The following is a 24,943-nucleotide window of genomic DNA, read 5'->3' on the forward strand; positions in this document are numbered from 1 at the left end:
GCCTAAGGGTATGGCTACACGGCGAGAAAATAGCAGGGGCAATGCAGTGCAGTGGTGATCCCATAGAAATGAATAGGGTAGCAGCGAGAGTCACATGTGCCGCGACTGCGACCTCTGATTTCCAATAAAATTTTGCAGATCACCGTTACACTGCAATGCCCCTATTATGAAGGCGGTGACCTCTGTCGCTTGACCAGTGTCATTGTGTAGCTGTACCCTAAAACGGTGTTCACACACGGGTTACACACCTGTAGTGTGCTGTGTGAATTAAACTGTGTAACAAAACTGAATTTTTACAATAAAATGACACACATTTTACAGCTAAAGGTCCAATAATCGGGCCAATTACTGGGGATGAGCGCTTGTAGAAATGATCGTGTTACAGGTGCTCGTTCAATGGGTGATCGTGTCTTTCTCTCGGCACCAAAAATCATCAGGGGAAATTAATGAAAACTGGTGTAAAAGAAAACTGGCTCAGTTGCCTATAGCAACCAATCAGATTCCACCTTTCATTTTTCAGAGTTCCTTTTGAAAATGAAAGGTGAAATCTGATTGGTTGCTTATGGGCAACTAAGCCAGTTTTCCTTTACACCATTTTTGATCAATCTCCCTCATCATTTCTGTGCAGCAGATTGTGAGGTCTAAACGGGGATCTCCTGCCCAGAAACAATGGGGGGAATTTATCAAACTGGTGTAAAGTAGAACTGGTCTAGTTGCCCATAGCAACCAATCAGATTCCACCTTTCATTTTCCAAAGGAGCTGTGAAAAATGAAAGGAGGAATCTAATTGTTTGCTATGGGCAACTTAGCCAATTTCCCTTTACACCGTTTTTGATAAATCTCCCCCATAATTTCTGTGGAGCACATTGTGAGGTCTAAACGGGGATTTCCTGCCCAGGAACAATCGGGGGGATTTATTAAAACTGGCTCAGCTGCCCATAGCAACCAATTAAATTCCACCTTTTATTTTCCAATACAGCTCTGAAAAATGAAAGGTGGAATCTGATTGGTTGCTATGGCAGCTAAGTCACTTTTCCTTTGCACCAGTTTTGATAAATCTCCCCCATTGTGCCATTTGGCTGATAGGACGAGAATACAGCAGAACTACAGCCATGTTGAGGAAGTCACTTCTAGAAGTATTGCTCTCCAGGTTGTAGAACCGTGGTAAAACATGGCTGTACAGAGGCATGTACAGCGCCCGCTGTCACTCCGGACAACCTCTGTGACGTAGCTCTGCAGTTCGCATGGGGCCTTATACACACGTCAGTGATTCACGGGCGCGTGCTGTCCATGTTCTCCACGGACAATACTCGTACAAATACATTTTAATGTGTGTATTCACACATCTGTGTTTTTGCACGGAAGCATGCCCTAGTTTTGTCCGTGTTTTTGCGGATCCATCACGCTCATTATAGTCTACGGGGCCGTGAAAAACATGGCGCCAACACAGATGCCGTCTTTGTTTCACTGACTATTTATTGGAATTTCTCTTCGGCTGCGCAGAGTCCGTGGAACATAGAAAGCAGAGAACGGACACAAGGACCTAACACGAATTCTTCATGGAAATCTTCACGGATGAATCACTGACCCTCTTATGACAGATTTCATCACGACGTGTGAATAAGGCCTTACTCAGAAAAATGTCAAATGACATCCTTGGCGTCGCTGAGAGACGAGACCCGATTACCAGAGTTCTGCACTTTATGTCTCGCACTACAGTAGGCTGTATGGTGTCTTCTGGAATGGAGCACAGTACCTCCGAGAGCATGGTGTACTGCCCTCTCCTGGCCATTGTGATGCTCAGAAGGTCGTAGACTGCGGAGGCGTTCTGGAGGCTTACAGCGCGGTCCTCCTTCTGGTCTGGAGCTCGGCTGATAACGGCATCTCTGTTGGCCTGGTGTAACAGATAACATGGAAGTGATTTGCTATTGATTTACAAGGAGATACATGTCAGCCATCGACCCTAATAGAGAAAAGAACGATGACCTGGCGGATTTGTAAGAGACGAGAGGCTAACCATAGGTGAATCAGCAAAGAAACCTCTGTGGGAAGAAGTGGGACGCAGCAATGCACATACTAGGACTATATCCCTGTCTACCAGCTGTGCCTGTGGCTGCCACTGATCAGTACACTGCTAGCCCCATGCATTGCAAGGAATACTCTGGATGCAGCATCTTGTGGACCATCCATGGCCTCATCCTCCACCGATCTGGCGCTATTCCCATAGAGCACTGCTGCCACACCAGATCTATCGGTCAGAGCAATCAATTTCAAGGGAATCTGTCATCAAATCCATCCTGATGAGCCCTTGCCAGCTGAACCCAATGTTCTTGCTCCCACGTTGCTCCGTGGCCCAAGCGCCATCCCTTGCCGAACACAGTGGAAGTCGCACTGCCGAGAGACTTCACAGCCAGGCGTTAATTAGTCTACATGCCTGGCCCTTTCAGTCAAAGAGGTGGGGGCACGGCATGTAGAGAGTGAGTGGTGCAACGGCAAGGCCCTCGTTGCACCTAGGGATAAAAAAGTTTGTTTCCTCTGCAATAAGGCTACGGAGCGACAAGGGCGTACGAACATTAGATTCAGCTGCCAAGGGCTTATTAGAGATGTAAGCTGGTTTTAATAGGATGGATTTGATTCCCTTTAAGGAGTCTGTGGCAGTGGGCCTTCAGGGGGTCCTGAGCCTCATCTGAATTATCAGCACACTTCTTGCTCCATGTTAGCCAGCTCCTTTGAATAGAGAGATCTTTAGCAGTAAGGAAATTACTCTTTTTGGTGTTCTTTGAATCCCTGCGTCATGCACCTGCCCCTCAAGCCTTGCAACACAATGGGGCAGATGAACTAATCCTGTTGTACATGCTGTTCAATCTGTGGGCAGCAGGTTATAGAGCAGGAGGAGCTGAGCAGATCGATATACAGCTTTGCAGGAAAAGAAAGTCAGTATAGCTTGTAATTAATTCATTTAAGGTCCTGCTCTTTCTATGCTAAAGAGTCCAGTGGGAGGTCCTATCAGTGACGTACAGCTATCTCTTTATGTACACTCATACAGGGAAGGCTGTCAAATACTTATAGGACTGCCCACTGGACTCCTAGTTGTCAATCACTCAATAGGACCGCCCACTGGACTCCTAACTCTAGAATGAACAGAGGGAAAAATGAATGAATTACAAGTTAACATTCACATCTGTGTGGATGGTTCATACAGAAACCACTGGTTTAGGTGGAAACGGTCTCTTACATTGCATTTGTGGCCTCTGTAATGTATATACTGGGAAAAGCGCACAATGTACAGGTGAAACTCGAAAAATTAGAATATCATGCAAAAGTCCATTTATTTCAGTAATGCAGCTTAAAATTAGAATATTGTGAAAAGGTTCAATATTCTAGGCTCAAAGTGTCACACTCTAGTCAGCTAATTAATCCATACCCCCTGAGCAAAGGGGACCTGAGATTGTGATTTTGGGGTTTTCATAAGCTGTAAGGGCTCTTTCACACTTGCGTTGTTGTGTTCCGGCATAGAGTTCCGTCGTCGGGGCTCTATGCCGGAAGAATCCTGATCAGGATTATCCTAATGCATTCTGAATGGAGAGAAATCCGTTCAGGATGCATCAGGATGTCTTCAGTTCCGGAACGGAAAGTTTTTTGGCCGGAGAAAATACCGCAGCATGCTGCGCTTTTTGCTCCGGTCAAAAATCCTGAACACTTGCCGCAAGGCCGGATCCGGAATTAATGCCCATTGGAAGGCATTGATCCGGATCCGGCCTTAAGCTAAACGTCGTTTCGGCGCATTACCGGATCCGACGTTTAGCTTTTTCTGAATAGTTACCATGGCTGCCGGGACGCTAAAGTCCTGTTTGCCATGGTAAAGTGTAGTGGGGAGCGGGGGAGCAGTATACTTACCGTCCGTGCGGTTCCCTGGGCGCTTCAGAGTGACGTCAGGGCGCCCCACGCTCATGGATGACGTGATCACATGGATCACATCATCCATGCGCATGGGGGGCCCTGACGTCATTCTGGAGCGCCCCGGGAGCCGCACGGACTGTAGATATACTGCTCCCCCGCTCACCACTACTACTATGGCAACCAAGACTTTAATAGCGTCCTGGCTGCCATAGTAACACTGAACGCATTTTGAAGACGGATCCGTCTTCAAATGCTTTCAGTTCACTTGCGGTGTTACGGATCCGGCGGGCACCTCCGGCAAATGGAGTACACGACGGATCCGGACAACGCAAGTGTGAAAGAGGCCTTAGCCATAATCATCCAAATTATAACAAATAAAGGCTTGAAATATCTCGCTTTGCATGTAATGAGTCTATCTCATATGTTAGTTTCACCTTTTAAGGCTACTTTCACACTAGCGTTCGGAGCGGATCCGTCTGATGTGTCATCAGACGGATCCGCTCCGATAATGCAGACGTTCGCATCCGTTCAGAACGGATGCGTCTGCATTAAAACTTAGAACGCAAGCAGCGTTCAGGTGTCCGCTCACTGAGCGGAGCGGAGGCTGAACGCTGGCAGGCGGATGCATTCTCAGTGGATCCGCCTCCACTGAGAATGCATTGGGGCCAGACGGATGCGTTCGGGGCCGCTCGTGAGCCCCTTCAAACGGTGCGCACGAGCGGACACCCGAACGCTAGTGTGAAAGTAGCCTAAGTTGCATTACTGGAATAAATTAACTTTGCACGATATTCAAATTTTTCGAGTTTCACCTGTATATGTGAAATGGAGGCTGTGGCATCAGTCACCAACTATAATGGAATCTTTCTAATGTACAGTTTTCGTGTAGCTTTTCATGACACACCCAGGTAGATGCCTTTATAGCCTGTGGGTTGTGGATACTTCATGAAAAGCTGTTGAAAACTTCAAAATGTATAGGTTTAAAGGGGTTTTAGGGGAATTTAATATGTCTCAGGATTGGTCATCTAATTGGTGAGGGTCCAACTCTCGGCATCCTCGCCAATCAGCTGTGATGCTCTGGTGAGAGCTGCGGCCTCTTCCTAGACCAATGAGATCACATTCATTGGTCACATGTCCTAGACGCAGCTCAGTCCCATTTAAATGAACGCACCTGGGCTGCGATACCATGCACAGCCACTATGCCATGAACGGCGCTGTGCTTGGTAAGCTGTGAGGAGGCTCCAGTGCTCACCAGAGTGCCGTGGCCTCTTCAAGCCGCTGATCGGCGTCGCTGCTGGGTGTCGGACCCCACCAATCAGATATTGATGAACTATCCTGAGTCTAGGCCGTCCATATTAAACTGTTGAAAAACTCCTGTAATGGAAGCCTGTTTCATACAGTGACATCAGTTAACCATAGGCTACAATGTGAAAAAATATACTCTTAAAGGGCTTCTGTCACCCCACTAAACAATTTTTTTTTTTTTGTGTACTTATAATCCCTATCCTGCGATATATCTATACATTATGTTATTAATCATTTTCGTTCAGTAGATATGTCAAAAAACATACTTTTATAATATGCTAATTACCTGTCTACCAGCAAGTAGGGCGTCTACTTGCTGGTAGCAGCTGCAAAAAACCTCCCCCTCCTCCCGTTGATTGACAGGGCCAGCCGCGATCTCCTCCTCCGACTGGCCCTGTCAGCATTTCAAAAATCGCGCGCCTGTGTTGATTCGGCGCAGGCGCTCTGAGATAAGGAGGCTCGCCTCCTCAGCACTCCCTCAGTGCGCCTGCGCCGACGACGTCACATGTCATCGGAGCAGGTGCACCTCCTTCTCTCAGAGCGCCTGCGCCGAATCAACACAGGCGCGCGAGTTTTGAAATGCTAACAGGGCCGGCCGGAGGAGGAGATCGCGGCTGGCCCTGTCAATCAACAGGAGGAGGGGGCGGTTTTTTGCGGCTACTTGCTGGTAGACAGGTAATTAGCATATTATAAAAGTACGTTTTTTGACATATCTACTGAACGAAAATGATTAATAAAATAATGTATAGATATATCGCAGGATAGGGATTATAAGTACACAAAAAAAATAAAAAATAGTTTAGTGGGGTGACAGAAGCCCTTTAAAGGGGTTATCCCATGATTAATGTAAAAAAAAATCCGACATTATATTGTACATAACAGTCTCTTTCTAACAAACTTAGAACCAGCCCCTTAGCTTTAATGGATCCAGATATCTCCCTATTCCTTGCCCCAATTTCTCTGCTAGATTTATTTCAAGCTGGCAGCTCAGCGGTGTGTCCTTCTAAGGAGTGTGTCCTTTCTAAGGGGTGTGTCCTTTCTAAGGGGTGTGTCCTTTCTAAGGGGTGTGTCCTTTCAGCTGCAGCTGGCGGCAGAAGGCGGCTGGAACTCAGCATGTGCTTCCATCTCAGTGAGCTGGACAAGGAATTTTGAAAAAGAGCAAACAGCAGGTGGCGCTATACAAATAGATTTCAGTGAATAACTCAGTGGCTGTAATACATTTCTAATTACATGCAATTACAAACGTATTTAGAATCAGGTGTTGTTTTGAAAAATGTAGAATATTTTTTGTGGGACAACGGCTTTAATATAGTTGTTTTTTACTGGGAGGAAATAGCGTAGTCTAGCGGTATACTGACATATACCAGCTAAATGGAGGCCAAAATGACCTGCTTTTGACCTCCGTCTGACTAATGGAGCCCTATGGACACGTTTAGCGTGTGTAGTGGGAGCTTTACCTACGTACATGCAAAATGTACTGTAGGGCAAAAATGCAATCAGAATACATCCTTCTGCAGCATAAAACAAGCGGTCTGGATTGAGTTTGGGAGAATTAAGCTTCGACCGGCTGACAATCCTACATGAAAAAGGCAGCAAATAAAAATCATTTGTGTTGTCTGGAAACCATCCAGCGGTGTAACTGCCCCTTAATCCAGCAAATCCTCTGCTATGATTGCGTTACATAACAGTCTGTGTAACAGGGCACATTGTGGCGGTATTAATGGGCTTACAAATTATTCAAATATTACCGTACTCTCTAACAAAGCTTGTGTTATTCAAGGAAAAGTACAAAATAGAGATTTGCAAAAGTAGGCTTCATCCTGCTACTGTAGTATAAGACACAGGACTTAGCAAGACAAGGCAAACCTATTGAAAGGTAAAACTGCCCCCATGTGAGGGTATTAAAGGGGTTTTCTGGTCTGTAAGCTTACAACTAGGGATGAGCGAACTTCTGTTTTAGAAGTTCCGGTTACCGCAGAATTGCGTTATGGATCCCGTGACCACGGACCATAAGTTAAGGTCCATGGTCACAGGATCCATAATGCAATTCTGTGGTAACCGGAACCCGAACTTCTAAAACAGAAGTTCGCTCATCCCTACTTACAACCCCAATGGTCAGAACCTGTGCCCAATTAAGTAAAAAAAAAAAAAAAACTCACTCACCCGTCCCGTCCGCAGTTTAGCCGTTCCAGTGCCCAGCTGCTTCTGATCCTCACTGGACTGAAAGCCGCTTGGTCCTGTGACCACTGCAGCCTATCACTGGCCTCAGCAGTCACGTGTGCTAAAACGACACATCGCTGCTAGTGACTCTCTAGTGACAAATCGGTCTAGCACACATAACCAGGAAGGGCGGTGTGGACGGGAACAGGGCAGCAGCACAGCAATGGTGGAACTGTAGACAGGTGAGCATATTTTTTTTTTTTCCAATTGGGCACAGGTTCCGACCATTGGGATTGTCGACTACTAAGTCAGACAACCCCTTTAAAGTACAGATTCAAAACTACAAAAAAATAAAATAAAAAAAATAATCCAGATGTGGGACCAAACAAATTTCTTTTACTTCCACAAGGTTGCAATGGAACCTACTAGGGCTCACTAAGATCACCCCTTTCCATATGGCTGCTCTCCCTTCAGTTTACGGGCCCCATTCCCGGATGGTGGACATGCACCTCTATGACATTTGTGGCATATCCAAGCATGCCAACTGGTAGAAATGGTACCCCCTTGACCTAACGACTTTGAAACATGTCTATTCACCCCCAGGGGCATTAGGGAGGTTGAACACTAATATTGTGGGGACACGTTCTACCTTGTAGCTGGCATTCCAGTTTATCTCATGAATGCTATATGGAGCGGAGGTCAGGGATTCACAAGATATATCATACATGTCCCCTTCTATCAGAAGAATGGAGGTTCATCTTAGCAACCATGCGTGAAAATCGCACCGCATTCGCACTTGCTTGCGGATGCTTGCGATTTTCACGCAGCCCCATTCACTTCTATGGGGCCTGCGTTGCGTGATCAACGCACAATATAGAGCATGCTGCGATTTTCACGCAACGCACAAGTGATGCGTGAAAATCACCGCTCATGTGCACAGCCCCATAGAAATGAATGGGTCCGGATTCAGTGCGGGTGCAATGCGTTCATCTCGCCCGTGTGAACCCAGCCTTAAGGCCCCTTTCACACGGGCGAGATTTCCGTGCGGGTGCAATGCGTGAGGTGAACGCATTGCACCCGCACTGAATCCGGACCCATTCATGGTTATAAGGGAAAATAATAGCATTCTTTAATACAGAATGCTTAGTAGAAGGTCAATTGAGGGTTAAAAAAATAATAATAATTAACTCACCTCCTCCTCTTGATCGCGTAGTTGCCGATCTCTTCTTACTTCTTTAATCATGAGCTGCCAACTAAAGGACCTGTGGTGACGTCACATCACATGGTCCAATCACATGGTCCATCACCGTGGTGAGCTCAGTGACATCACCACAGGTCCTTTGACAGGTCCTGAAGAAAGAACAGGAGACCGGCAGCTACGCGATCAATTGGAGGAGGTGAGTTAATATTTATTTTTATTTTTTAACCCTCAATTGACCTTGTACTAAGCATTCTGTATTAAAGAACCATGTTATAAGGGAAAATAATACAATCTACACTACACCGATCCCAAACCTGAACTTCAGTGAAGAAGTTCGGGTCTGGGTACCACATTCAGTTTTTTATCACGCGCGTGCAAAACGCATTGCACCCGCGCGACAAAAACTGAACAACAGAACGCAATCGCAGTCAAAACTGACTGCAATTGAGTACCTATTCGTGCGGGTTTGCCGCAATGCACCCGGGACGCATCCGGACCTAATTCGGACACGCTCGTCTGCAAGGGGCCTTAACAGGCCTTGGTAGCTTGTTGATAGACGGGGCTGTTACACCCTCCCCATAGGCAGTGGCTTAGTTTGGCAGATTTAGGCTAGGTCTACACGACGACATTTGTTGCACCAATGTCGCGCGACAATTTTTATAATGATAGTCTATGGTGTAGCACTGCGACATGCGACTGCAACGCGACAGTTGCAAAAAATCCATTCGAGATGGATTTTTCTGCGACTCTCGCATTGCAGTCGCAGCATGTCGCATGTCGCAGTGCAACACCATAGACTTTCATCATAAAAATTGTCGCGCGACATTGGTGCAACAAAATGTCGCGCAACACATGTCGTCGTGTAGACCTAGCCTAAATCAGTTGGAGCTGAGACAGTAAAGGGAGAACCAGCTAGAAGCCATCCTGGGAAATTATCCAGCCAGCTTGGGAGACAGAGCCATGAATCATCCTCTGAGGAAGAAACTGTGACATCATTTGGCAGTATTTCAGCCTTTCAGAGAGGAGGTGCGTGCAAAAGAGTCTGTGGAGAGAACCTGTAAGAAACTAAGCTAATTTGGGATATAGAGATTCAGTTGACCAGGCATACTTTGAGATGCAGACTGGCCATCTGCTACAGGACTTTGGTGGGCATTGTAGTGAGATGAGAGTGTAGATGTGAGAAAGAAAGGGATAGAAAGCAAGATAAGTATTGCACCTATCAGGGCCGGCGCTACCATAGAGGCAAGGGGGGCAATTGCCCCCGGGCCACCGACTCCTTAGGGGCCCCCAGCGCCGGCCCGGCCGCAACTACTATATTATCTATAATTGAATAATTCTATTGTGTGCAGCTGTGTCTGGAGAGACGCCGGCGCCGCGCCGCAGTAATGTAATTAATAAATTAAAACTAACTGGGCTGGAGTCTGGAGTCAAGTGGAGGGGCCTGCGCTGCGCTGCCGCTGCTTGTCTCTTTAAGAGATTTGAGACTGGAGCAGCGGCATGCACGGCACAGGCAGGCACGTCTAGCGTCTGGCTGACGTATGTTGCCCCAGGCTCCGCCCCCCCGCCCTGGATTGAACTTAAGGAGGCATTGAGGCAGGGAGCAAGCAGCAAAGCAAGCAAGCAAGCGCCATTGGCATTTGGCAGCCAGCCAGCCACAGCCCAGAGCCCAGTCTGACTCTGCCAGCAGCGCCAGGGAAGGCCCGCCGCCCACAGACAGAAGGCAGCCAGAGACAGCCCACAGCCAAGTTCCAAACTTCCACTGACTGTCTGGTAGGTTCATAATTCATTGGTTAAATTGTTTTGTTGTTAATTAAACTGGATCGGATCCATGATCCATTCCCAGTGTTTCCCACTCACTGACTTACTTAGTCCGGCACCTTCTCACCCGTCCGGGCCGTCCCAGTGTACTACTAGCCCGCCCTGCGGGCTGGGGCCCTGGTTCTGTTTGGAGTCAGTTGGACTGGAGAAATGTGCATGGGGGGGGGGGGGGCGGTTACTGGTACTACCAGTAACTCCCCCCCCCCCCTTCCCCAAATGCACATTTCTCCAGTCCAACTGTCCAAACAGAACCAGGGCGGGCTAGTATACTGGCACTGGGACGGGCGAGATGGTGCCTGGGATGGATCCGACCCAGTTTAATCAACCAACCTACCAGTAACCGGTTGGTTGATTAAACTGGATCGGGATACATCCCAGTCTGGTAGGTTGGTTGATTAAACTGGATCGGATCCATCCCAAGCACCATCTCACCCGTGCCAGTGTACTAGCCCGCTCTGGTTCTGTTTGGAGTCAGTTGGACTGGAGAATACGGGACTTTAAAGTCAGCAAGTGTCATGTGGGGGGGGCCTTATTGTTTTCCGCCCAAGGGCCCCATTTCACCTAGAATCGGCCCTGGCACCTATAATGCTGTATGTATCTGAATGAGAGCACGGTTTAAGAAGCTTGATTCAGAGAAGAAACCTGTCTACTACATTTGCAGCCTGTAGAATTAGGAACAACTCTGGAAATTGCAACCTGTGTAAGATCTGCCAGTCCACACATGGTAAAGCCTGTGACTACTGCACTGAACTTTATTTCCAAGTAAAGAACCAATTTTTGATGTAAGCCTGGCATCATCATTGCATGCACCAAAACCCATATCACCTCAGTACAGCACTACCTTGTATCACACTCCAATCTGGGACCATGCCTTGCACCCCCGACACCTACCAACAGCAAGGGCACCACTACGCAGAAGAAATCCCCAAACCAAAGTGTGCTCTGAGGGAACCAGGGTGCGCCCTCCCTTCACTGTGCACCAGCCCAGGAAGCATCAGGGAGGACCAGAGCAACCGTGAGTGCTCCAACCACCAGGACTAAAACAAGGCGGCTGCTTCCTTCCAAAAACAGCACCACAACTGTCCGCAGGTTGTGTGAGGTATTACAGCTCAGCCCCACTGACTTCAATAGAGATGAGTTGCAATACTAGACAAAGCCCATGGACCGATGCGATGGTGTTTTTGGAATAAAGCAGCTATCTTTTGTAAGGGCTCATGCATACGACCGCGCCGTGTTTTGGGGTCCGCAATTTGCAGAGCCGCAAAACACAGATGCCTCCCGTGTGCGTTTCGCTGTCTATTATATAAATGCCTATTCTTGTCCGGACAAAAACGGACAGCAATAGGACACATTCTATTTTGTTGTGGGGCCACGGTACAGAGCAATGGACGCGGACAGCACCTTTTGTGGCCCCACTGAAGTGAATGGGTCCACATCCAAACCGCAAAAAATGTGATTCGTATGCGGACCCAAACAATGTTCGTGTGCGTGAGCCCTAATCCTGGAGAACCCCTTTAATTTATCACACAAACAATCAATAAAAGAGAAAATTGGAGAATAATCGGTAAAACCAAAACCAATACATTTCAAGTATAGATTTTAGACCCCCCAGAAAAGAGAGGCTACATTTGCTCCCCGTGTCTGCTACATGCAATCAGGATTACTGGTCACAGAAGAATATCCACGCGCTGCTCAACGCAGTATTTCAGCATGGCAAACATATGTGCTTATAAATATATCTCGGAGGTGACGATTCTGCTAGCAGGGGGAATGTGTGTGTGCACTGGGGAAAGCGCTGACAATCTACTCCCTGTGCCATATTGTGTGAATCTTGCTAATGTCACAAACTTGAAAGTGCCATATTGCTGCTGAGAGCACATCACTCCATCACTGAACATGCATCAAGGGTGAGGTGAATCTTAAAGACATGTTTGCCTCTTTAAAGGGGTTGTCTCGCTTCAGAAAATGGCATTTATCATGTACAGGCAGTTAATACAAAGCACTTACTAATGTATTGTGATTGTCCATATTGCCTCCTTTGCTGGCTGGATTCATTTTTCCATCACATTATAAACTGCTTGTTTCCATGGTTACAGACCACCCTGCAATCCATCAGTGGTGGTCGTGCTTGCACACTGTAGGAAAAAGCGTCAGCCTCTCTGGTGGCCGGGACTGCGGGAGCTCACACAGGCTGGTGCTTTTTCCTATATTGTGCAAGCACGACCACCGCTGATGGATTGCAGGGTGGTCGTAACCATGGAAACGAGCAGTGTATAATGTGATGGAAAAATTTATCCAGCCAGCAAAGGAAGCAATATGGACAATCACAGTCCATTAGTAAGTTGCTTGTTTGAACTTTCTCTACATGATAAATGCCACTTACTGTAGTGAGACAACCCCTTTAAGGATATGTTTGCCTCTTTGTCTCATCGGCGCCTCCAGTCAGGGAACAGGAGCTGGTCGGTGCCAAATCACAAAATATTCTGGGTTAGTAAATGACGTACATGCCACCGCCTGTTTTTTCCACCTAGTCCACTACGTATTACATGCAAAATCTTTTCTGTTCCATTTGTTTTACATGCGAAATATCCTAAAATAAGAGGCAATGAAATAAACGCCCCCTCAAATAATATTACTTCATGAGGATCATATTGGGATTGAGCTAAACTGCAGCGTCTTCAGGACAGCAGAGATCTTCTCGTTTTGCATCTTACCATAGTAGACCAACTGCAGATGTAGCAGAGCTGAGTGAGTCATTGGGCTTGCTACAGGTTTTGTTTTTTTCCACGGCACTGCAGGTTAGCCTCTTGAAAAGGCAGGAACAATGTGGTTCCAAAAAGACAAGGAATCGCCAATACGTCCAAATATCCGCATGGCGGTAGGCTTGCACTCATATTTGTACTCCTATTTTTATGAATGTAGATGATTATGTCTTATCTGCTTTTCTACGGCTGTGTATAGTAGTAGTGATATCGGTGAGGCGGGTGATGGCTTACCATAGATTCGCTGATCAAAAGAAGCAGGAGGGCCTCCTCGATGTTGTCCTGCGGGCTGTACAGGCTGCCGACAAACACAAGGGGAGAATTAGGCGATTTACTGAAGTGACACGTCAGCTACACGGAGAGACCAGTAACAGAACACAAGCCATGCATGATTCATGTGCCACCTAATAGCTTCACTGGGTACCACGAAGCTAATCCTGATAAGAGTCCGTACCAAGTCTCGGAATATTAGCACAAGGTGACTTACAAGCAAGTAGCGCAAAAGCTCAAGGGGCTGAAATTACCGTACATATTCGCTATGGAAGAGGGTACTGTAAATGTGACATTACTACTATAGTTGCACATCCAGAGGAGCATAGCCTGGCCTATAACACTCCTCATGCTTTCTCCATAAGGAAGAAAGGGATGCAAATAAGCTCTTAACAAGCTCTGCCTCTGTTGCTACAAGATGTAAGGCAGCTATCCTATAAGGGGACTTTCACACTGGCGTTATTCTTTTCCGGCACTGAGTTCCATCACAGGGGCTCTATACCGGAAAAGAACTGATCAGTTTTATCCCCATGCATTCTGAATGGAGAGCAATCCGTTCGGGATGCATCAGGATGTCTTCAGTTCAGTCTTTTTGACTGATCAGGACAAAGATAAAACAGCAGCATGCTACGGTTTTATCTCCGGCCAAAAAAAACGAAAGACTTGCCTGAATCCGGCATTTTTTTCCATAGGAATGTATTAGTGCCGGAATGCCGGATGCGCAGACCGAAAAAAAAAAGTGAAAAAAAACCCGGAACGGATCCGTTTGTCCGTATGACAAACGGACAGACGGATCTGTTCTTGCAATGCATTTGTAAGACGGATCAGGATCCTGCCAGCGACGGAACTGCATGCCGGATCACTCTGCCGCAAGTGTAAAAGTAGCCTAAGTCAGTGTTCAACCCTTTAAATAGGCCTTGAAACATGACTCGGATATTAAATAAGCCAGCGCCTCATCTGCAGACAGCTGTTTCGGGGTGATTGGTGCTCATCAGTGCAGAGCAGAGAACACTGGCTTAGGGCTTGTTCACACGACCGTTGTCCCTCCGTGCCGCGGTCCGCAATGCACGGGCACAGGCCGTGGGGCTGCCGCATGTGGATCGCGAGCCCATTCACTTGAATCTGTCCGTTCTACAAATCCTATATTTTTGCGGTGCAGAGGCACGGAACGGAACCCAGGGAAGCACTCCGTAGTGCTTCCGTAGGGTTCTGTTGTTCCACTCCGTTCCGCACCGCATCTCCGGATTTGCGGATCCATTCAAGTGAATAGGTCCGCATCCGTGATGCGGAATGCACACGGCCGGTGCCCCATGTATTGTGGACCCGTGTATTGCTGGGGCCCTTACCTAGGTGAGAGGCCTAAGTTAGGATTTGGGGGGTACTATCTCTCCTTACTGAGAACGCATTAATTGGCATGAGGAGACTTTTAGGCCATTCCTCTGGAATTCTGGGAAAAAACGAGATATAGTATCCCCCAAATTACTTGTATAGTTCATTCACAGGAGGTGGTAATGGTGTGGCAGAGAGCCATAACCCTGCCACTGCAAAAAAAAAAAAACAATCTATAGAGAGTTACACTTTTAAATATGGTTTCCAATAGCATACCCCCATGAAAACCAATGTAAAAAAGAAAAAAAAAAAAAACTAGCAGGCCCTGAAAACGGCCCAGATCACAACAGCATGCTGCTACTAGGAATTCATAAGCTCCCATTCACACCATGAGGAGCCACCAGTAAATATTGGTCCTTGAATCTACCTAAGTTTCAGGGCAGATGTCTTCTAAGTCCATTGTCAGACTGGCCATGTGCGTTGTAGAACTCAAAGAGCCCCAGGACTGAGCACTGATCAGTTTGACTGAATAGGTGCATTCACATGGTTTATTTACCGCATGGACCATCGCTCGAGAAGATCGCAGCATGTTCTATCTTTGTCCGGTTTTTTTCCAGCAGGGTCTGCGGGAAGAACGGATCACACATGGAGTCTGTTAAAACAGGGTTCCCCAACTCCAGCCCTCAGGGCCCACTTGCCGGTCAGAATTTAGGAGTATCCCACCGAATGAACACCTGTGGCAAAGCCTGATGGATGGACACTAATTATATCAGCTGCCCAATACTAAGGAAATCCTGAAAACATGACTGGTAGGTGGGTCCTGAGGACTGGAATTGAGGACCACTGTGTTAGGGCTCACGCACACGAACGTATTTTCTTTCCGCTTCCGTTCCATTTTTTTTGCGGACCGTATGCGGGACCATTCACTTCAATGGGTCTGCAAAAACAACGGAAGGTACTCCGTGTGCATTCCGTTTCCGTATTTCTGTTCTGTAAAAAAAAAAGCGCATGTCTTATTATTGTCTGTAAATCACGGTCCGAGGCCTCATTCAAGTCAATGTGTCCGCAAAAAAATACGGAACACATCCGTATGTCATCTGTATTTTGCGGATCCTTACTGTAGAAATGCTATGCCCAGCCCATATTGCTCATGTGTTTGGTGATTAATAAGTTACTGTTTCTGTTTCCGATATGCAAAAAAAGGATCGCATACGGAAATGTTTTGTGAAATAACGGAACGGAAGAGGGCATAAATCAGAGAAAAAAAAACTCAGATACAGAACGGATCCGTGAAAAAATGGACCGCAAAACAACAACGGTCGTGTGCATGAGCCCTCAAAAAACTCATCCTGTGTCTCCGGCTGGAAGGGACTATCGCTCGTCCGCAAGGGCCTAAGCTGTCACCGGAATCTCAAGAGTGGAATATCTGGCAGTTCTGTATCACTAGGCTGATAGGCTACTCAAAAAGTTGGATGGCCAGTCAGACCACCGCTGTTCAGATATCTATCTACTAGATTTCTTTCCCCAACACTATGGGGGCCATTGGATGTCCAGGGGACACTATGGGGGCCATCTGATGTTCAGAGGGCACTATGGGGGGCATTATGTATACTGAAGACACTGCAGGGGTTGGGGCGCTAAAAAAAAAAGCTATTCAAATTCATCGGTTTTAAATCGTCATTTTTAATGATGGTTAAAAACGGATGCAAAACGGCGGTTAAAATCGGATAGATGGCCAGAGAATGGACACAAAATAGCCATGAAACACTGACAGGGCATCTGTTTTTAACACCCGTTTCTTCCCTGCCGTGTGAATGTACGCAAAGACCACTGGATTGCCTTGATTTTGATGAATTTATGAGCATATCCGCAGACAAATATCTGAAAATTGTATGGCCTTCTTACAACCAGACAAATGAGGTTAACCCCATGATTTCAGATGACTTCAACTATTTCTACAGCGCCACCACAGGCACCAAATCAATGGGCGGCTTGTGTAATCCAGGGACATGATGGGCCTTTCACAGAGCACTGTGCTTTGCTTGATAGATGAGGGTCCTGATTGGGGACCCCTATTCATTTACAATTCACTAACAGGCAGTCTCGCACTTATTATGGAGGAAGACCGCGCCACTGCTATGGGGTCTGTACTGAGGGGGAACCTGGCGCTAAACTCTGCTTCCTGGCATAAATCAACCACATTTTCCTGCAGCCATTACTAGAGGGAACTCTGTGCATCTTCCATTGAGTTCAAAGGTAACTGTATAATTTCCCATGCACTGGGCTCCCCCTAGTGGTGGCTGCAGGCAGGGAGTTTTATCACATTCTGTTTCAAGGGAAGCAGGAGATTTAGAGCTCTATGGAGGAGACTTATCAATGTATTCATGTTGTCTGGTGCAAATACTTTCATAAATATGATGTTCACAGTTCGCGCCACATTACTAAACTGCCTGTTACACTTTTTCCTGACACAGCAGTCAGTAAACGTGGGTGAAAGAATGACTTTTTTTTTAATATTAAATAATCAATCTTTAATAGAAATCTCACTGGGGGTTCAGACTAAGTTTTGCTAAGGCACTGTATATACTGTGTATGCTCCTGCTAACAGGGTATTTAAAAACGAGATTTTTGTATAACTTACCAGTAAAATCTCTTTCTCGCTCTTTCCTTGGGGGACACAGAAGACCTTGGGTATAGCTCATCTCCATAGGAGGCGTGACACTAAGTGAAAACTGTTAAGCCCCTCCTCCATCAGCTATACCCTCAGCCTGGAGAGAGAGACTGCCAGTTGCGTGTCCAAGCAGTGAGAAAAGGCAAAGTCCAACAAGGAACCAACAAGCCAACTACCCAACGGGTAACAAAAACTCGGAAACCGTGCAGAGAAAACAATGAATGGGTGGGTGCTGTGTCCCCCAAGGAAAGAGCGAGAAAGAGATTTTACTGGTAAGTTATACAAAAATCTAGTTTTCTCGCCCAGTTTCCTTGGGGGACACAGAAGACCTTGGGACGTTCAAAAGCAGTCCAAAAGGGGAGGGACCACAGCTCCAAGGTGAAGCACCCGAAAGGCATCAATGAACCGCCGCCTGCAGACCTAGGCGGGCCAAGGCAGATCTGCCAGAGTATGCACCCTGTAGAACTCGGTAAGGCGTGCAAGGAAGACCTGTGCCCGCCTTGACCAAATGCATGGCCGAAGCCCAATGCCTCTGGCCCAGGAGGCACCGACCGCTCTGGTGAAATGAATGGTGACACCAAAGGCAGAATCCTGCCCTTGGTGCGGTAACCTCAGCAATAGCCAATCTGATAAAGCGGAGGAAAACCACCCTGGAGTCCGTCAACCCTATGCACGGACCTTCTGGAAACCCAAGAGGCCGAACGTCGACAAGAGTCAGAGATCTCCAAGTAAAAACGGCAAGGCCCAAACAACGTCCAAAACGGTGAAGTGTTGAAGTGAAAGGCAAACACCACCTTCAGAAGGAAGGAAGAAACGGGATGTAGAACAGCCCTGTCCTGGGAAAAGACAGAAGGCTCGGAACAAAAAGGGGCCATTCAGGCACCCATCAGAGACACGACTGATACGGAAACACAACCGTACAGGACAGAAGGGGTAGAGAGAACTTCTGTAACGGCTCCAAGGACAAGATTGGAGCGCCGAGAGCTCAGTATGTAGTCCCCAGGGCGGTACCGAAGGACAGTACAGAGGAACCAAAGAGCCACTCCGAGGAAGAAGGTCTTGACAGGCCCAGAGGGCCGGGGAACGCTGGAAGAGGAAGAACAGCGCCGACACTTGACACCTCAAGTAAAGGAGTCCCAGTCCCAGGTCCAGGCCGGACTGGAAAAAAAGACAGAACCATGGGGAGAGAAATTCAGAGTGGGGAATGCACAGCTTCCCACAGAACCCCAGACAAAAAACCCTAAGTCTTACGACAGATCCTGGACGAAACACAGCCAGGAGCGGACAGTAGCGAACCCGCTGGAGTCGCCTGGCAAGCGGGCGAAAAACCCAATGTGATCAGGCGCAGACCAGTTGTCACAACCAGACAGCTGAGAAGCTCTGACAGGAGCCGTCCAGATCCTCCTCCTTGAGTTTCTTTGTTTTGGTTTCTGTTTCTCACCTCGTTAGTCTATCTCAGCTGTCATGCAGTCAGACTGATTACCTCCCTTTAAATTCCTCCCCATAAGGCAGTAGTGTGCGGCTGATACTTCTTCCTGGAGTGTGTGTGCATGCTGTCCCAGTTCCCAGCTCCCAGTTCCCAGTTCCCTGTCCACAGTCGTCTGCAAGATAAGTTCTGTTTATGCATTTATGATTTTCTGTTTTCTGGATCCAGGTGACCCTGACTCCCTCCGTGTCTGTGTAGGGAGCCGGTGGTCGTGTCCCCTCACTATTGTAGGGCCTTCAGGTCTAAGATAGCCGAGGTACGTGGATATGCGCCCATCCACCTTTGGGGTGGTCGCATAGGCTGAGCAACAAGGGAGAGCGGCAGGTCGATTGCAGGGGTCTCCCTTTTGTTCCTTAGTTGTGGGTCCAGTGAGTCATTGTTTGTATTGTTTTATCTTGTTTCCTGTACACCATCCGTGACACCAGTAACACGGGCAGAAGGGTCGACAAAAACTGGTCCCGTCGGCCCTCGAGCAACGTTGTCCCGTATCCACCCGAGTGGGGGAGCAGAAGGACAGACGGAAAGGAACCAAAGGATCCGCCAGATGCCAGGACAAGACAGGCTAAAGTCCATGCTGATGTAGCCACGTTTTACAGTCCCGGTGTGGGAGATCAAAGGACAATCTGGACCGAAAGGTAGTCCCCCCAAGTTACCGAGAAGGTAAGTCTACAGCAGGACCATTGTCTTAGAATGGACCACGCAATCTGCACTCAGCGGGAGGACAGAACGCGGTAGACTCGGTAAATAGGCACACAGCTAATACAGCCAGTGTGAACAAGGGAGACAGTACGAGGCCAAAAGGAACACCGGAACCATCCACATGAACAACCATGCTCTCCCCAAAGGGGAGGACAGTGAAGAACAGCCTCTGAAGTCTGGCGGGGCAGAAGCCACATCAGAGTGATCTGTACCGAGCGGGGGCCAAACAGAGCCGGCGAGATAAGGTAGTCGAGACAGAGGCCGGCATAACACCCTCCAACCGAAAGGAGGAGGAGTGGGCAACAGGGAAGCCATAGGACAGCTCAAAAGCAGAACCCCGCTACACTGTGAGACGCCCGGTTCACCGCATCGCAGAAGGCGAATACCCTGAAGAACCCAAGGCGGAGGTCCTCCGGACCTGGGTAATCGAGCACCCAAGAGAAGTTGGGTGACCTTCCCGAGAAGAGCTGCCCGAACCTGGTAGCAGATCAGACTGAAGAGTAGAGGCGCCAAGAGGAAGGACTCATACCACACTGCATCTGAGGAGGAAATTGCAGCAGGCAAGGGAACCGCAGTCCTGCCAGAGCCAACGAAGAATTCGAGGGGCGCTGCAGACAACAGCACTCTCGACCATGTGACCACTAGCGCAGGGAAGCAATGCCGTGGAAGGACGAATGGGCACGCATCTAGGACCCATGAACACTCCCTGGGATGAAAGGCCAACTAAATTAATGAGTACCACCCAGCTCGGTGCAGCAGAGAGCAATAGAACCTGTCCGGGTCAGGTGGACAGAATGAACTCCTTAGAGACGAGTGCAAGGCTTGCGGCAAGCATCGTATCCCAAGAAGACAAAAGTATGCCGCAGTAAGCAGGTGAGGCATACGTACAAGCAGCCCCGTAAGCAGTGAGAAGGCCAACCCACCTACAGGAGGAGAAGGCATACACGGCCCAAACAACGCACAAGAACGTCCGCTCACTGCAAAAAGGTTACTCAGCGAAAAAGGGGGCTCGCCACAGCATGTACGGAATTGCAAAGTGCAACCTGAAAGGGAGTTATGCACAAGCCTAGTATAGCATGCGATGGAACGCAATCAGTCCGCCCCGAAAGGGGGGAAATTGTACCTGCCAAACTGCAGACGGCAAGAGTGCAAAGGCCCGTCCCAAGAGACAGGAAAAAGGGGGCCAACCATACAGGCCCATTGGGAGCCGGGCTGTACCCAAAGGGTTAACAGGGATCCGGCCTGGAGGGCGGCGCTGCGATCCCCTGGGGGCGGAGGAACCCCCAGGCGGGAAGAATTCACGGCTGGAGAAGTTCCCGCCCCCTCCACCAGAGGCCGGAATTTTGCGGCCTAGTAGGCCGCGAAGCCGGGGACTAAATTTGCGGCGCGCGGCCCTTATGTACCGCCGGGACCTAAGGCGGAATGCGCTTCAAACCGGCCGCGGGTGCCCACCCCGCGGGCCGGTCAGAATTGCGGCCCAGCAGGCCGCGAAGCCTGGGACAAAATTTGCGGAGCCCTGCCGACCGGCACCGACGGGGCCTGCTGGGGCCCAGTCAAGCCCAATGCCGGCCAAGGAAGCCCACCCCGCCGGCCGGAAGAGTCAGGGGCCCGGAATGGCGGCTCGCCGGCCGCGGGAGCCCACCCCGCCGGCCGGAAGAGTCAGGGGCCCGGAATGGCGGCTCGCCGGCCGCGGGAGCCCACCCCGCCGGCCGGAAGAATCAGGGGCGCGGAATGGCGGCTTGCCGGCCGCGGGAGCCCACCCCGCCGGCCGGAAGAGTCAGGGGCCCTGAATGGCGGCTCGCCGGCTGCGGGAGCCCACCCCGCCGGCCGGAAGAGTCAGGGCCCGGAATGGCGGCCTAGCAGGCCGCGGAGCCTGGGCTAAAATTTTTGCGGCGCCCGGCCGCACCGGAATATTAATGCTGGCCGGAGGCGAGGCCTTGCTCCACAGCCTCAGGCCTTGAGCAACCCTCCGGTAAGGAGATGGGGGGACCCAGAGACCGGGTGCCCGTGCGGATAGAGGAGCAGCTTCTGCAGCTAGCTGTGCTAGCTGCATGTCCTATGGGGGCCAGGAAAGGGGGGGGGGGCAGGGAGCAGATTGTCGCTCTGCGGCACCCCAGGGGCCAGCCTAGGTCCAGCAGGGGAAGGGTCCAGAGGCCCAGTATGGGGGTCAGGCACGCAGGAGACCAGGGTGGGGGGGTGGGGGACGTAGGGCTGGAGAAGCCTCTCTCTTACCACAGCCGTCTTCACCCTCGGTCCATTCCAGCAGGGTCGCCCCTTCAGCTACTGGCACCGTAGTGGCAGGACGCTGGAAGAGGGACTTGGCGTGCGGGCGACCCTTGCGCTGGCGGGATGTAGGGGAGCTGGGCTGCCCTGATCCACCTTGTCTTCTGTGGGGGAGGCAGCAGTGCGGGTGACCGGCACTGGCGCAGCTCAACCCCGGGAGAACAGAGAGGTCTAGTGCGTCTCTGTTGTCCCTGATGATCTGGAACAAAAAAGAAAAGAAAAAAGTAAAAATCTAAAATTTAAACAAGGAGAAAACAGCCCTGCAGAGCAGGGAGTGTCTTGCCTCCTTGGACACTAAGCAAAAACTGGCAGTCTCTCTCTCCAGGCTGAGGGTATAGCTGATGGAGGAGGGGCTTAACAGTTTTCACTTAGTGTCACGCCTCCTATGGAGATGAGCTAAACCCAAGGTCTTCTGTGTCCCCCAAGGAAACTGGGCGAGAAATTGGGTTTTATGAACTAGACAACCCATTTACAGGACATCTGTCAGCAGATTTGTACCTATGACACTGGCTGACCTGTTACATGTGCAGCTGAAGACATCTGTGTTGGTCCGATGTTCATATGTGTCCGCATTGCTGAGAAATATGAACTCTTAAGATATGCAAATGAGCCTCTAGGAGCAACGGGGGTGTTGCTGTTGCACCTAGAGGTTCTGCTCTCTCTCCAACAGCCATGCCCTGTGCACTTTGAATAAGAGGGCCAGGCAGTGTAAATGTGATCACGCCTGGCCGTGTCAATCAAAATGCAGAGGGCGTGACAGTTGCAGACAGAGCACAGTGTGGCGAAACCGACCTCGCCACTGGGTTTTGGAGAGGACTGGCTGCTGGCCTCTTGCCCCAGGATTATGGGCCATATACTAACTTTTAAACCCCTGAACCGATTCAAGTGAATTTTGGATAGGTTTGTCCCCAAGTTATACTGTTTAAATTAATGTAAGTTATATGTATGGCCAATGTAAACTCACAAAGTTGTAACAATTTATAATAAGTGTAACTTGTCAGCTTGGGAGGAATATGCGGGTGTGTTTCTATTGTGCCATTGTCCCATTGTGTGTTTAAAATGGTGATGTCTGTTCTGTTGTCCTCACATGTGTATTGGCGATCTCCCTTTGTCCTCAGAGATAATTGGATTGCTCTTCAGGTTGTCTGGACAGAGAGGAGGAAACCATGATGCATTGTGGGGATATGTTGTCCTATGTCAGTCTTCATTCTGGTCCTCTAGGGGCGTGAACGATTGGTTGCTGTTGTATCATTGTATGTGTTGTAAATTACTGATTGGTTGTATTTCAAACCCCTGTGGGCAGTACTATGTTTGTGGTTTATGAATAAAAGAGGCTGTACGTGAAGTACAGTCAGACCACTGTTTGACCCTCAACACGGAGCCTTGTCTCGTTATTGGCGGGATTCACTGTATGCTGTTAGAAGACCGATTGCCAGGATTGTATGCTTTTCCTGTTCGTCTGCTAGCAGCTATTCGTGAGGTTCCAGTTTGGAGTGCTACTTTGTATCCAGTTCGGGAGGTTGGTGTCCTACAGTAGCTGTGCCTGTCTCTCAGAAAGGGGCTTATCGCCTAAACGGATTTTAACCCCTTGTCTGCTGAAACGGTCCGTTACATTGGTGGCAAGCAGCGGGATCGTTCCTACAGCCAGAAGGACAGCTACAGGAGACACCATTTCTTTGGATTCTACAATTTAAAGGCAACGCATGTCCCAGTACAGCGACCCTAAAAGCAACAGGATGGAACCAGCAGTGTTATACGAGGAGGAGGACCTGGATGGCCGGGATGCATTAAGGAAAGGCATCTGGTACCAGGCCCTGGATAATCTACAATACCAGCGGGGTGAGAGTCTCCCCAGTGAAGAGCAGCGGTTGCAGAAGCAAGTGGCCCTGCGGATGCCCTTCCTGGGAGAGCAGCCCCTGGAGGAATGGGTGAAGGAACTAGAGTACCGGGTATGGCAGGAGCTATGGCTGGAGGATGCCTACCAGGCGCTTTGGTGGTATATGGCACAGTATATACCCTGGACAGCCGAACATGACAAGCCAGAAGGAGAGGAGTTTTATGGTCCTGGCTTGTTATGGGAGTCCTTTGCAGAGCCTGACTTTGGGAGCCCTGTACAGTCCAGACTTCAGGACATTTTCTATGAGAGGGAGGCTAGGCATGAGTGGGATGACCCCCATGAGGTAGAGCAAGACCTGGCTCACCTAGCAACCCTGGAGTGGGAACTGGAGCAGGACTACCGAGATCTCTTCCACTCCATTGAGACGGCTCAGCAGGACGGTAAGGTGACAGACCCAGATCCAGACCCATTCAGCTGGGCAGATATTGTAGAGTGTTACTGGGGAGGACCCCAGGTGGCCGGTAGAGATGGGACCGAGGTCTCTCCACCGGTCCTGCAGGGAATTGGGAGCCCAGTCTCCATTCCCCAGCGGCAGTGTGAAGTGCAGGGAGAGGATAGCAGCGCCCTCCCTCCCCAGCGGCAGTGTGAATTGCAGGGAATTGGGAGCCCAGTGTCCATTCCCCAGCGGCAGTGTGAAGTGCAGGGAGAGGAGAGCAGCGTCCTCCCTCCTCAGCGGCAGGCGGAGTTACAGGGGGCAGAGGTAGTTGTTCCTGCCCCCCAGCAGCAGCATGATTTTTTGGGAATTGGGAGCCCAGTCTCCATTCCCCAGCGGCAGGCGGAGTTCCAGGGGGCAGAGACAGTCGGTCCTGTCCCCCAGCGGCAGAGTGTCCAGCAGGGAATAGAGAGCCCAGTCTCCTTTCCCCAGCAGCAGGACACTGTATTGGGAAAGGAGACGGTCGGTCGCCCTCCCCAGCGGCTGGAAGTATGTATGGGAGAGGAGCTCATTACCCCCTCTCCCCAGCGGCAGCTTAACGCACCAGGGGGACAAAGTAAGCCCCACAACAGTGCAGATGGGACCGTGGTCTCTGCACTTACAGCACAGGGGGTAGAGACAGTCGGTCTCCCCCTCCAACAACCAGGCTCCAACCAGGCTTCTTCCGTGGTAGCGCTGGCACCAGGGCAGAGTACCGCTGATACCTGCCCACAAAGCAACCTCCACTCCAAG

General features: G+C 49.5%; 1 protein-coding gene across 2 annotated transcripts in view; it reads right to left on the reverse strand.

Moving 5' to 3' along the window:
- Positions 1-24,943, reverse strand: part of TTC7A (tetratricopeptide repeat domain 7A) — a 405,257-nt gene that overhangs the window by 260,120 nt on the left and 120,194 nt on the right. For both annotated transcript variants that reach the window (XM_040430310.1, XM_040430311.1), the window contains exons 8-9: positions 13,378-13,441; positions 1,757-1,894 (exon numbers count right to left, since the gene is read on the reverse strand). In XM_040430310.1, coding sequence (XP_040286244.1) covers positions 1,757-1,894; positions 13,378-13,441 — 202 coding nt within the window. The remainder of the gene's footprint in view (positions 1-1,756; positions 1,895-13,377; positions 13,442-24,943) is intronic.

The sequence above is a fragment of the Bufo bufo genome, chromosome 4 (genome assembly GCF_905171765.1).
Source record: "Bufo bufo chromosome 4, aBufBuf1.1, whole genome shotgun sequence".
In the NCBI taxonomy this organism is placed as follows: domain Eukaryota; kingdom Metazoa; phylum Chordata; class Amphibia; order Anura; family Bufonidae; genus Bufo; species Bufo bufo.